The sequence below is a fragment of the Cebidichthys violaceus genome, unplaced genomic scaffold (genome assembly GCF_023349555.1).
Source record: "Cebidichthys violaceus isolate CVI_PGR_0920_01 unplaced genomic scaffold, fCebVio1.0.p SCAF_25, whole genome shotgun sequence".
NCBI lineage: Eukaryota > Metazoa > Chordata > Actinopteri > Perciformes > Stichaeidae > Cebidichthys > Cebidichthys violaceus.
The window spans coordinates 517,867-530,000 of record NW_027176428.1 but is presented as its reverse complement, the minus strand read 5'-3'; the positions used below and the strand labels follow the sequence as shown (position 1 = coordinate 530,000).

Sequence of the window (12,134 nt, the reverse complement as noted above, 5' to 3'; positions counted from 1 at the left end):
GCATGAGGTTATCATGCTTGCATTTTTTGCAGTGTTTGCATAGAATTATGACATTTACTTTATTTTTAAGACGTGTCAAATAGTATAATTGACTGATTAATGATTTTTCTAACTAAACCTAAAATAATTCCTATTTCTGAAATTGTGGGTACAGCTCTGTTCTTCACCTCCTTTGTGAGCAATTTATTATTATTCTATTTAAATTGTATTCCCACTGAGGAGGGCATAGACCACTAAACGTTAAACTCTAACAGGGCGGAGAATATTTTCTTTTTATCATCTCTTGAGTGATGTATTTACTGCATTAATGAAAGGAGGCTGACAGACAGATACACCTAACACTGTTTATGTTTCAGGCTGGTTTATGGATGCACGGCTTGTTGTTGGCGCTGCTGCCTCAGCAAGAAGGCCCAGGCTTCAAAGTTACAGGTAAGGGGAATTGAAAGCTTAAAGCTGCCTGTACGTGTGAACCGTGCCCTTCCTCTCGCGCAGTGCATGCTGGGTAGGCTCCAGCTGAACAGGATACTGAAAATATATGGAAAGATTGTTGTTGATGCTAATTTCTTGTGTCATCTACTTAACTTTATCTCTCTTTTTTTTTCTCACTCGCTTTTATGCATGTGTCTCTCTGCCGAGACAGTAGCATTAAAGCGGAGTGAGCTTGAAAAGAGCACACCGGTCTGTGTCTGTGTGAATGAGAGTGACATTACATGAGAGAAAGAGTGAAACGAGGTCTCTTGAGGCGGCGCGGACAGCTGGGCAGGGATGTGGCTGCTGCTGCTGCTGTGTGTGAGCGGGCTGCTCTGCTCTGATAAGAGGTTATCAAGAAGAAAAGGAGGAGGCCAAGAATTACGGGCCCGGGCCGCTCACACACACAGAGGACATTGCAGCATGTTTGTGGTCGTGTCATGTAACTCATAAACCTGCATACCCACATGCATAGACACACACACACACACACACACACACACACACACACACACACACACACACACACACACACACACACACACACACAACATGCCCGCTCTGTTGACGGTATCTCGACAGAAGCAGTTTGAGCTGACACCGGAGCATCTTGTCGGACAGTTTGGAAGTTGTAGCCGGGTGACGGATGGTGTTGTGTGTCACCAGTGGACTTTGGGGACAGCTTTCTAATTCCCAAGAAACAGACTTCTGTGTAGGCGGTGGTCTTATCTCTGCCATGCAGGGCTGCAGCGACATACCCAGGAGAGCTCTCTGTCTCTCACACACACACACACACACACACACACACACACACACACACACACACACACACACTGTTCTGTCCTTCATTCAGTTTTTTCCCCCTTTGCCTCATCAGTTACTCACATTTTTAGTCAACAAATAACTAACATTCATGTGGTTTATCTTTCACGTGATGTTTCGGGCACCAGGCAGTGTGTTGTGAGTGTGTGTGTGTCTCCTGCAATGACTAATAAAGTTGGGTTGGTTGAGTGGCCAACGCTTGGCCCTCTGGTGCCACTCACTGAGATGTCATAGCTTTTTATATTGCTGATTTTGTGTAATCTCAGTGTTCTGCTGCACCTCAGACAGTCTACAGGACACCGACATGCAAAAAGCACGTAAGCATTACCTCAATGTATGTAACCGCAAGTACCTTCTGCTCCTCATTTTACTTTGGTATTTTGGTTATTAGTTTTTCTCGTTGAACTGGAGTGTTTTGCTTTCATTTTCCATACCTTTTTCACTCACCTACATGTTATGTTATGTGTAATCTATGTATTTCTTTATGTCCATGACTAACCTCCTAACATCCCATTTTTTCCCTTTTATTTACCATTAAGTAGCTTTCAGGTTGGTAAAGTCATCTGATTCCACTTTGTCTGACAGTATCATATACGGTATACTACTGTATTAGCTTGTTTCAACTCTTTGTTTAAGCTTTATGATGTTTACACCTAGTGAAACATTAAAACCAAAGACAACATATTTTTCATATATTTATTTTCAAGAAGTCCGACTGAGATCCAGAATCTGTTTTACTAGAGAGGCCAAAGTAGCAGCCGTACAAAATCACAGCACATTAAATTACAACATGTTGTATACAAATTATGGCATATTAATAGAAATACTCTAGATGACACGTGTGTAACCTCATACACATTTTATACCCTTTTGTTCAAAATTCATGGTGTCATATCTTAAAATTCTGGCTTTCCACAAAGATGTTAAACACAGTTCTGTGGGTTTGAATAATGTTTGTTTGCACAGGATGGGTTTGTATTTTTACAGGATTATTTGTGGTATTTGTAATTGTTAAACATATAGAATTTTCAAATCTATTCTAAAGTTGTATTGTGATATTTGTGTGCTGTAACACTAAATATTTTAAAGAAAGTTCAAAGTATTTTAGGAATAGAGATTAATTGGAAGTTTTTAAATTATTACATATTGAGAGGAAAAGCTGAACAAAATCACAATGCAAAATGTCAGTAAATTTGAACTTGAATATAAATATTGTACATTTTCTAAGGATTAAATAAAGAAGCTCTACATTCAGTCGAAAAAGCAGATGAAAAAGAATGAAACACTTAACATATTGTACTGTGGATAACACCAGCTCCACGGCTCCAACAGAAAGGAAGTCCTGTGAGAAAGGTGAATCACCTGAGGCCTATACTGCCCCCTAGTGGCACTTCAACAAACAATCCAATATAATCTGCAGAAGATTACAGTAATTGATTTTTATTTAAAAGTGACTGCTTTACAGTGTTAAATAATGCCCATTTTTCCTCTGAATCAAGTCGGTTTATTGAATAAATGCATGCATTTATACAACTGCATGTTTAGCAACAGTCTCAGGTGGAAGTATTAAACTAAGATATTTTTTTGTGTTTTAATTTCTGCAGAACAATATACATTGCAAAACAGAAACAAACAAAAAAAGAAAAGCACAGGAAACATCTATCTTTCTGTTTTAGAATTATGGGAGTGTTGAGTTTTGTTTCCAGTCTATTTTGTATCTTTTATTCTGAAATCAGCTGTACCTTTGGCTCGTGACTCAAGCTATGTGCCAACAAGCATTGTTTTATGATGCCTTCGAGGGCTGTAGGAAATACTTGATTACACACATAACATGATCATTGAAGCAAAGTGACACCTGCGGAGTTCAGGTACTTTCATCTCTGGAATATTATAAGTATTAGCCACTAAAATGCTACTTTGGCTACATGAACATTTTTAATTAAAAGTACAGTAAGAGTATGAGGACACCAAAAACAGGTTTAGTAACCTACATCCTACAGATAATGACATATCGTGGCTGTTTAATTTAATCTGATGCAAATATTTTTAGACTTCTTTTATGCTTTTATTCCACCAGTGTGGGGTTCACTATTTCACAACTTGAATTAGATTCCTGCCATTGTACAGAGGGTTTTGAAACACCCTATGGACAGACTGAATCAAAAAATAACCTGACTTAGATTCCTAACATCTTTCCAACACCCACTTTGCTACTGAGACGCACCTCAAACTACAAGACAGGCAAAATTCCGAGGATCTCTTGAAGGCACCAGCAGCTGAAGCTCCGGTAGAAACAAACCCAAACAGACGCGACCATGAACGACAGAAAAAGTCCGGTTACACTGAAAATAATCCTCATAGGAAGCTCCGGGTAACGACGACTAGCTTCTGTTTTAAAATCTCATTTGCCCTCCTGTTGTAAAGTTTTGATTTGCTGCTCCTACGATAGTTGTTTCACTTTCATTTACTCATGATTTTACTCATTTTAATTTAAAACGGAGGTGTAAAGCCTAATAGATATTATTTATTTTTTTATTCGTTATTCATCAGTGCTATGCAAATAAAAGATGAAAAGTAGCCTAAATGTCTCCGGAAGGAACGTCTACCTTTAATGACCTTAATGCACGTGTGTTTGCGCAGGGTGGGAAAATCCTCCTTCATGAACAGATACGTGAATCATCGCTTCACCAACATGTACCGGGCCACGGTAGGAACCGACTTCCTCTCCAAAACGCTCCACATAGACGAGGACACCGTCAACCTCCAGGTAGCTCCTCTGTGCACCTGCAACCACCACCTCCACGCGCTAAACAAATAGTCGCGCGATGATAAGATGAGTGTTAAATGTGCCCTCAGCTCTGGGACACAGCGGGCACGGAGAGGTTCCAGTCTCTGGGTACCCCTCTGTACAGAGGAGCGCACTGCTGCATGCTGGTGTTCGACGTCACTTCCACGACTAGTTTCTCTTCCCTGGAGGAGTGGAGGAAGGAGTTCCTGATCCAGGGCGAGCCTCAGGACCCGCAGCACTTCCCCTTCATCGTGCTGGGCAACAAGACTGACCTGAGCAACCGGGAGGTCAGTCCGCGTGCACGAAGTGTCTGAAGAGATGTGACATAGTGAAAAGAAAACCTGGGGGTCAACAGGTGTCTTTTGAAAGTTTTCATGAGTAACGGTATTTTAGAAAATACATAACACATACTCTTTCGTGGCATTGGATTTTCAATCAAACAGGCATTTTCCTGACAGGTTAATTGGTTAATTGAGAAAATAGAAGGCAGATTGATCAGTAACGGAAATAATGTCACAGCCAATGTAACATCCAGGTAAACATTTTAAAAATAAATAAATATAATGAACTCAAACTTCTTTCTCACAGTTCCATTACAAACAAATTTCACTGTAATCTGTTCCTGTAACAGTGTAATATTTGGCTTTTAAAATGTAATTAAAAATCTACATGAGGGGATTAATTACTTTCCACTGCGTTTCTCCAAACATTTGGAAGGAAACCTATTGTTTTACATCCTTATTATGAATATATGTGACTTCATATTTGTGTGACTCGGCCCCTGCAGGTGTCGGTCAGCAGGGCCCTGCGGTGGTGTGAGGAGATAGGAGCAGAGTACTTTGAGGGAAGCGCCAAAGAGGACCTGGATGTGGAGAAGCCGTTCCTAAAAGCTGCTTGGAGCGGCTTACAACAGGTGATTCAAGCTCTTTTTAAAAAATTAAAAAAAAATCTTTATGGTGAAAAAAAGAAGAAAAGATGCAACATCTCTTTTATGTTTAACATGTTTATTTTTTGATGATAAAAGATACATTACTCCCTACAGTACAAAAAACACACATTGGAAAATACAGGACATTTCCAGATAACCTGCGAACAGCCGAGAGAAACTCGCAACACCTGTGAGTGCTGAGAGCAGCACTCGCCCCAGCGTGGGAGGGAAAGTTCAGAGAGACCTCGGCACTGCTGATGATGACCTATCTAACGAGGGTGCAAAAATAGTGACCCAGCAAAGGTACTGTGGAAGGAAAGGACACAATTGTATACCACATGAGAGAGAGAGAGAGAGAGAGAGAGAGAGAGAGAGAGAGAGAGAGAGAGAGAGAGAGAGAGAGAGAGAGAGAGAGAGAGAGAGAGAGAGAGAGAGAGAGGAACAAACTCATTAAATGTTTTTTTCTTTTTTTTGTTGAGAACCTTCAGCTTATGGTCTAACTTAAGGCATCACTACTAAAATACACTGCTTTTGCATGCATGTCTAGTTTTTGTTCAACAGACACTGACACACACAAAAATGATGAATGCATATGAAGAGAAAGTTAATTCCTAGTAAGAAATCGGGAGAAACCCAACAAACGGGAAACCAAGGTGCCAGCCGAAGAAAAAGGCGGCGAGCGAAAACCGTGGCTCTAATCTTCCTGGCCGTTACCATAACAAACCAAAATCCGCCCGTACAAAGTAGATATACACTCACGTCCGGTCAGAAACCTCCTCCCTGTACAACTTCTCATACCGTAATGAAGCTAGCAGTGATTCAGACTCCTACAGTGAATCAGCTGGACAGAAGCAAATTAGAACCATCAGGGAGACTATATATATTTATATATATATATATATATATATATTTGTTTCTTTTATAAGTAAAGACACAAAAGGCAATCAAGAGATGACCAACATGTAAAAACAGTTTGTTACAGGTAATTATATAAAAGGCCAAGATGTTGTTTTTTTTGTTTGTTTTATTCTTGCTCTATGAACGAACTAATTTACAAGTGAGTACACTCCGGCTATGTAAGCTTTCTCCCCAAAACATCCCCATAGAAAGACATACGGGTTAACACATCACAGTAAGCTGCACACCATCTGTAGTCTGAAGTACAGAGCCATGGAAGGAAAACAAAAATTAAAATTTATTAAATGGATTCACATACATCAATAGGATAGGGAAAATATGTTGACTAATATAATTTGCCATTCTAAAAAATTAAAGAAGAAGAGGTGAGACACCACATTCATGAGCATAAAAAGCGTAGGACAACTGATCGGGATATTTGGGGGGGGGGGGGGGGGGGGGGGATCTGATGTTTTTCTCATACCCCGTGAAACTCCATGTTTGGCAAACAAAGCAACAAGCATTGAGTAGTAAACAAAGTAAAAACTCTCCCTGGGTCCACTTCAGATTCCCTTCAGTCCTATAACCTCTGTGGGTTCTACTCGGAACAAATACAAAAGTCTTTCTCTCTCTCGTGACCATCTGCGAACAAGAACATACAACCAACTGAATGAAGATTTTTAAAAATAGAGAGGCAACCGCAACACAGCCACCGATCTTCCCACGAACACAAACTATGGGGATGGACAACTGTTAAAAAAAGTGATGTTTTTTTTAAAAATGCACACAACATACACACAGGAGAAGAAAAGAAACAAAAAAAAAAAGCTTAAAAAATACAAAAATAAACTACACAAAAGATCTTCTGCGTCAATGCTTGCTAATTTTTTGGGAAGATTTTGAAGATTTTTGTGTGTGTGTGTGTGTGTGTGTGTGTGTGTGCTGCAAGTCTCAGTCCTAGCAAAGTCTGTCATTCATTCTCTACAAATCTCTTCGTCATTCTTTTTTTTTTTGTCCACTTCGAAGTGTCGGCCACCAGTCCTCATCTTGGGGGTAAAAAGCGCACAGTGATGACATTTACAGGAGACTGGAGTCCAGTACGATGAACACAGACTTGGTTCTCGATGAAGCAAATTTGTTTTGACCAAAAAAAAAAAAAAAAGAAGAAAGGAAAAGAATGATGTCCTCTGTCGTTGAGGACAAGTGCTTTATTTGTATCCATACCGATTTTTCCTCTCATCTAAACTCATGCCTCCACACTTTTTTTTTTTTCAACACTGTACATCATTTCGTGTAGTCTCTCTCTACATCCCCCCAGGATTCACAAAACAAAAAGACAAAAACAAAACGGTAACAAATGAGCTCAGGCTGGCTCCCAATTTGTGAAAGATGTAAATTCTTCTCTACACTGCTTAACTACTGAAACAAGCCAAAAATAGATGTTAAAACGATGGGAGGGGATGTGACTGAAAAAGATAATGTGCTTCTAGGTTTGTGTTGCTCTAAAAATAGTACAACCAACAGAACGAGGAGGAAGGAGGGTTTTTATCTACAGAAACATCTCTCAGATTGACTTTCATCTCGGCTTCATACGCTTGTTCTGCCTCCATTGCCGTCTTGATCTGAGACTTGAGGGTGGAGGATGAGATTAGGATGAGGATGAGGAGGTGGAGGGGTGAAGGTCAGTCTTCCTGATAAAAAAAGGACAGCGAGTGGAAAAAGGACAAAAGACTGGGAGGGGTCTCTGGGCAACCTCACTGGTCCGTCCTTGCTTTCTTTGGACCAGTAGCCTTACTGCAAGAGCACACATAAAACCAGAATAAGTATTGCATGTTTTATCAATCGGTGCCATGTTTAATGTGGAGCCTGTGTGAACAGGACGAAGCGTAGACGCTGTACTTACGTATCAGGAGAGGTGCCTGGTCTTTTGGCGGCCGGTTTTGCAGAGGCGGCATCTTTGCCGGATTCTACAAAGCAGACAAAACGGTTGAAATCTATCCAACGAGGAACTGCTCACTTACAAAAGCTTTGAGAATCAGTGTGCGACTCTTGTGTGCTCACCTTGCAGCCATCGGACTTGGGTGGCGGGACCGTAACCCTTCTCGTTGCGGGCGGCAATGCGGAAGATGATGGCTGGCTTGGTGGTGTAGTCGATGTGGGCATTGGAGAGGCTGGACGACTGCACCAAGCAAGAGGGGTTGGGTCCACAGTACACGCGCATGAAGGCTAGCTGTGCCGGGGTGGAGGCCTTGGCCTCGGCCGTCTGGTTGCTCTGGATGGCCAGGTACACCGAGTACTCGATGATCTTCCCCGACGTCACCGAGGGCGGCTCCCAGGTCAGGTGGGCACCATCTGGGCTCTGCGTAGGGACAGTGGACGATTACTACTCGGTGCCTGAAAGCGTGGCTCATTGGAACAGCTGGTGTTGTCGCCATGTTTTACACACCAGTGTGTCGCATCCACAGCGAAATAAGGAAAGAAGGGAAAGGGGCTTTACTGGTGTGTTTACCTTGCTGATTTTGATGGCGCAAGGAGCCCCTGGGAAGCCTGGTAGGCAAGTCTTGAAAGCAGATATCTCGGAGAAAGATCCACGACCACACGCGTTTATTCCAGCAACACGGAACTTATAAGCTGTGCCGGGCTGCAGCTCCATTTTCTTCATCTGGCCGTAGTCTGGCATGACGCCAGAGTCATCCTGCCAAACAAAAACGCAGAGATTAGCGATGCACTGAGCACTCTAACATGAAGTCATCCAGGCGTGACAGGAGCCTCCTGAGAAACTTACGTCTCCTTGAGAGTTGTCTCCTGGCATATAGAAGTGGGTGACCACCATATTTGTCACTTTAACGATTCCAACATCGAACCACTGGTTCTCTTTTTTTACAACAGCCTTCACTGGGGTTGGCTGAGGGGCTTGCTTCTGTGAGAAGAAAAAAACAAAAAACTGTTACATTTCTCCTCTCTTTGAGCAAGCTGAACCAGCCAGATGTTGTCCAATAACTCACCTCTCCCTCGATCCCGTTGGCGACCTCTGCTAGAGCGGCTGCTGCTTGCATCTTGGCTGGACTTGCCACCGATACAGAGGGCGCAAACGTGCTTGATGGAGCGAGTGCTGCGGAGTGTAAAAGAAACAGTCAATCTCGGTTCAAAAAGACATCCGTCACTAACCGACAAAGAACAGCAGTAAGTCTTACTCTCAGCAGTGGTGCGTGGCAGCAGCGATGCCACAGCACTGGTGACTGCAGCAGCCATCTCATTGTGCCCGTTGCTCTCGACAGAGGGATCGTTGAGGCTGTCGGCGGGGGCGAGGCCCTCGGTGGGCAAGCTTGTGTCCACGCTGGCCTGCTGTGCAGCAGCCTGAGCCTCCTGCAGCTGCAGCTGCTGCTGCTGGTGGACCAGCGCTGCGAGCTCCTGCTGAGTCAGCATGATGGGGATGGTGGTGGGCTGCTGGCTCTCTCCAGTGGAATCGCTCTCATCTATAAACAGAGAAGATATTGAAGAATTCATACATTGACAGCATAAATACATGGATCCTTCCATGCCCTTCCCCCCACTTTACTACAGACAGACCCAAATCTATGACACTACATTTCAAAATCAAAACCAAGCATGCACAGAGATCTGACGATTCTATACTAGACTATGGCTGAACTCACTCATTACTGCTTGCTGGGCTGCCTGGAGGACAGCCTGGATAGCGAGGGCCTGGGCTTCTTCGGTAGCTGCTGCCTGAGCAGCGGCCTCCGCTGCTGCAGTCACAGCTAGCTCCTCGTCCGACAGCCCCGTCACCATGAGAGTGGTGCCCTGACCCTCAGACATCAGCTCTGAGGGCAGATTCAAGGCTGTAGCTGTGGCTGCTTCTCCCTGAGGGAACACATTACAGGTCATATACGCACTCTACACAACTTTAAATGAATGGACTTTAAGCCAACACTGGCATTTGTGTGACATTACACCGTTATTTACCTCTGCCTGTGTCTCCATAGCGGAGGCTCCCTCCTCTGCAGCTGCTGCTGCTGCCGCCGTCTCATCAGTTTGCATGGGTTCCTCTGTGGAGCTGGTAGCAGTACCCACACCCTCTGTGATTGATGAGATCGACTGGAGATAGAAACAAAGATAAAAAAACAACATAAAGATCGGTCGCAATGGGAAGTTATGTTTCAGGAAGACATCCGCTGAGATTGCCATGACTCAGCAGCGGTTAGATCACGTGTTCATTTTTTTCGGTGTATTAGTGCGTTTCTTACAGGTACAGAGGGTCCGGGGGCCGGTGTGGACTGAGTGACAGTCGTGATGGCCCTGCCCTGAGCCGTGGTAGCCGTGGCAGCTGCTGCTGCTGCTGCAGTGGTGGTGGGGGTTGGGGTGGGGGTGGTGGTGGTCACTTCTGGGCTGCTGGTACCTTCTGCTCCCTCCTCTGTCTGCTGGGCTGCTGACATAATTTAAGTTAGACTTCCAACCAATATGTTTATTTCACAATCAATTAAATTACAGCACATTCGGGTATACCTGTGCCTTCGCCTGTCTCCATGCTGCAGGTGGCAGTGGTGGCTGTGTTGGTGGTCCCAGTTTCGTGCGTTTCACAGGGCGGGTTGGAGCAAACCCTCTGGACCTGGCCCGTCGCTGTGCTGGTCTGGTCGCCTCCCATGCTGGAGGTGGCCGTGGACGGGGTGTTGGTGGTCCCCGTCTCGTGTGTTTCGCAGGGTGGGTTGGAGCACACCCTCTGCACGGTGCTCGTCTGGCCTGCGTTCATGTTAGATGACGACTGGGTGGCTGTGTTGGTGGTGCCCGTCACGTGGGTCTCGCAGGGTGGGTTGGAGCACAGCTGCTGGCCTCCTCCCATGTTAGCCGACGCTGTGGTGGCTGTGTTAGTTGTCCCGGTTTCATGGGTCTCGCATGGTGGGTTGGAGCACATACGCGGTGTAGACATGTTTGATGATGCAGTTGTGGCTGTGTTGGTGGTGCCTGTTTCGTGGGTCTCGCATGGCGGGTTAGAGCACACCTGTCCTCCCATTGCAGGAGAGGAGGTGGTGGCTGTGTTGGTGGTTCCGGTCTCGTGGGTCTCGCAGGGAGGGTTAGAACAGACTTGTCCTGCGCCCATGGTGGCCGACGAGGTGGTGGCTGTGTTGGTGGTTCCCGTCTCGTGGGTCTCGCAGGGCGGGTTGGAGCACACCAGGGTGACGGTCCCAGAGCCTTCTCCAGCCGCTCCAGCCTCAGAAGAGCTGGGCTGCTCAGAGGTGGGTGAGGCCAGGATGGACACTGGTAGATCCTGCACTGGTTGGGCTTCTACACCACTGGGAGTTGTGATCAGAGTCACCTGGGTGGGCTGGTTCTAGGCAGAAGACAGTAAATCAATTTAAGTTATCTTTAAGTCAAACAGCTCAAAGGGACGTCCCTTTATACCCTCTCCCCAACTCGTATCCCATTGTTTTTCTAACAGTAGCTCTGCCGTTGTTCTGTAGTAACAGAAATGGCCATTAACACAACATTTACAATCTTTTCCCAAACTTTTTAAATGTAGTAATTAAAAGCTTATGGCGCATACTGCTGCCAAGATGATTACAATGCTGAATACAACTATCTGCAGGGTCTTACTTGCACTGTCATGGTAGAAGAGGGCAATGCGGAAGCAGAAGTCAGGTTGGTCTGAGCAGTTGAAACGGTTATGGCAGCTGGGCTGATGACCTGGCTGGACAGGGTAGCGATGGTTCCCAGTGTGGTGATGGGGGTGACCAGAGAGGCGTTGGAACTATCCACTGTGCCTCCTGCCAGGGTTGAGGAGACTGAACCAGTGACTGTCCCAAGAGTGGTGACACCTGGAAGGAAGATAAGTGGCATTAGAAGATGATACCAAAAGTGTTCAGAGTCTGTGATAACATATTACAATAAATCGTTAAAAACAAATCACAAGAACATTGTTAGTCTTACCAGTAGTCCCCTTGACCACCAGAGTGGTGACGGTGGGCTTAACAGCAGATACCGTCACTGGTGTAACAAGTCGAACGCCACCGACTGTGCTCATAGGCACGGTGCGCAAAATAGTGCCAGGTTGCCCAGGAGCACCCTTCAAAACCACCTAGAGACACACAATTCAGGATCAGTCTCGTCATGTGCAACATAAATGATGATAGCTACAAAGACTGCTGCCAACAAATATAAGTCACATTACCTGCGTCAGTCCCTGTTGACCGGCAGTGGCGAGTTTGGGCACGGCAGTGATGATTTTACCAGGAG

General features: G+C 44.9%; 2 protein-coding genes across 7 annotated transcripts in view; one reads left to right on the top strand and one right to left on the bottom strand.

Annotated features, from left to right (window-relative positions):
* The first annotated feature begins 1,497 nt into the window (after positions 1–1,497).
* Positions 1,498–5,341, top strand: si:dkey-13a21.4 (uncharacterized protein LOC494576 homolog). Of its 2 annotated transcripts, none has more exons than XM_068719981.1 (5): positions 1,498–1,607; positions 3,931–4,057; positions 4,147–4,365; positions 4,866–4,991; positions 5,121–5,341. In XM_068719981.1, the coding sequence occupies exons 2-5, from the start codon at positions 3,950–3,952 to the stop codon at positions 5,205–5,207; spliced, it is 540 nt and encodes a 179-aa protein (XP_068576082.1). In that variant the 5' UTR covers positions 1,498–1,607; positions 3,931–3,949; the 3' UTR covers positions 5,208–5,341. The 2 variants fall into 2 exon arrangements, with proteins under 2 accessions (XP_068576082.1, XP_068576081.1); XM_068719980.1 differs by lacking the exon at positions 1,498–1,607 and adding an exon at positions 3,556–3,661.
* Positions 5,342–6,353: 1,012 nt separating this feature from the next.
* Positions 6,354–12,134, bottom strand: part of hcfc1a (host cell factor C1a) — a 13,116-nt gene continuing 7,335 nt past the window's right edge. For 3 of the 5 annotated variants that reach the window (XM_068719975.1, XM_068719978.1, XM_068719976.1), the window contains exons 15-28: positions 12,070–12,134; positions 11,829–11,976; positions 11,496–11,716; positions 10,410–11,232; positions 10,151–10,332; positions 9,870–10,001; positions 9,560–9,767; positions 9,098–9,379; positions 8,909–9,015; positions 8,689–8,823; positions 8,413–8,598; positions 7,965–8,262; positions 7,807–7,870; positions 6,354–7,697 (exon numbers count right to left, since the gene is read on the bottom strand). The exon at positions 12,070–12,134 is cut by the window's right edge and continues 69 nt beyond it. In XM_068719975.1, the coding sequence (XP_068576076.1) occupies positions 7,658–7,697; positions 7,807–7,870; positions 7,965–8,262; positions 8,413–8,598; positions 8,689–8,823; positions 8,909–9,015; positions 9,098–9,379; positions 9,560–9,767; positions 9,870–10,001; positions 10,151–10,332; positions 10,410–11,232; positions 11,496–11,716; positions 11,829–11,976; positions 12,070–12,134 (2,891 nt within the window). In that variant the 3' untranslated portion in view covers positions 6,354–7,657. The remainder of the gene's footprint in view (positions 7,698–7,806; positions 7,871–7,964; positions 8,263–8,412; positions 8,599–8,688; positions 8,824–8,908; positions 9,016–9,097; positions 9,380–9,559; positions 9,768–9,869; positions 10,002–10,150; positions 10,333–10,409; positions 11,233–11,495; positions 11,717–11,828; positions 11,977–12,069) is intronic. The other 2 variants (XM_068719977.1, XM_068719979.1) reach the window with 1 other exon arrangement.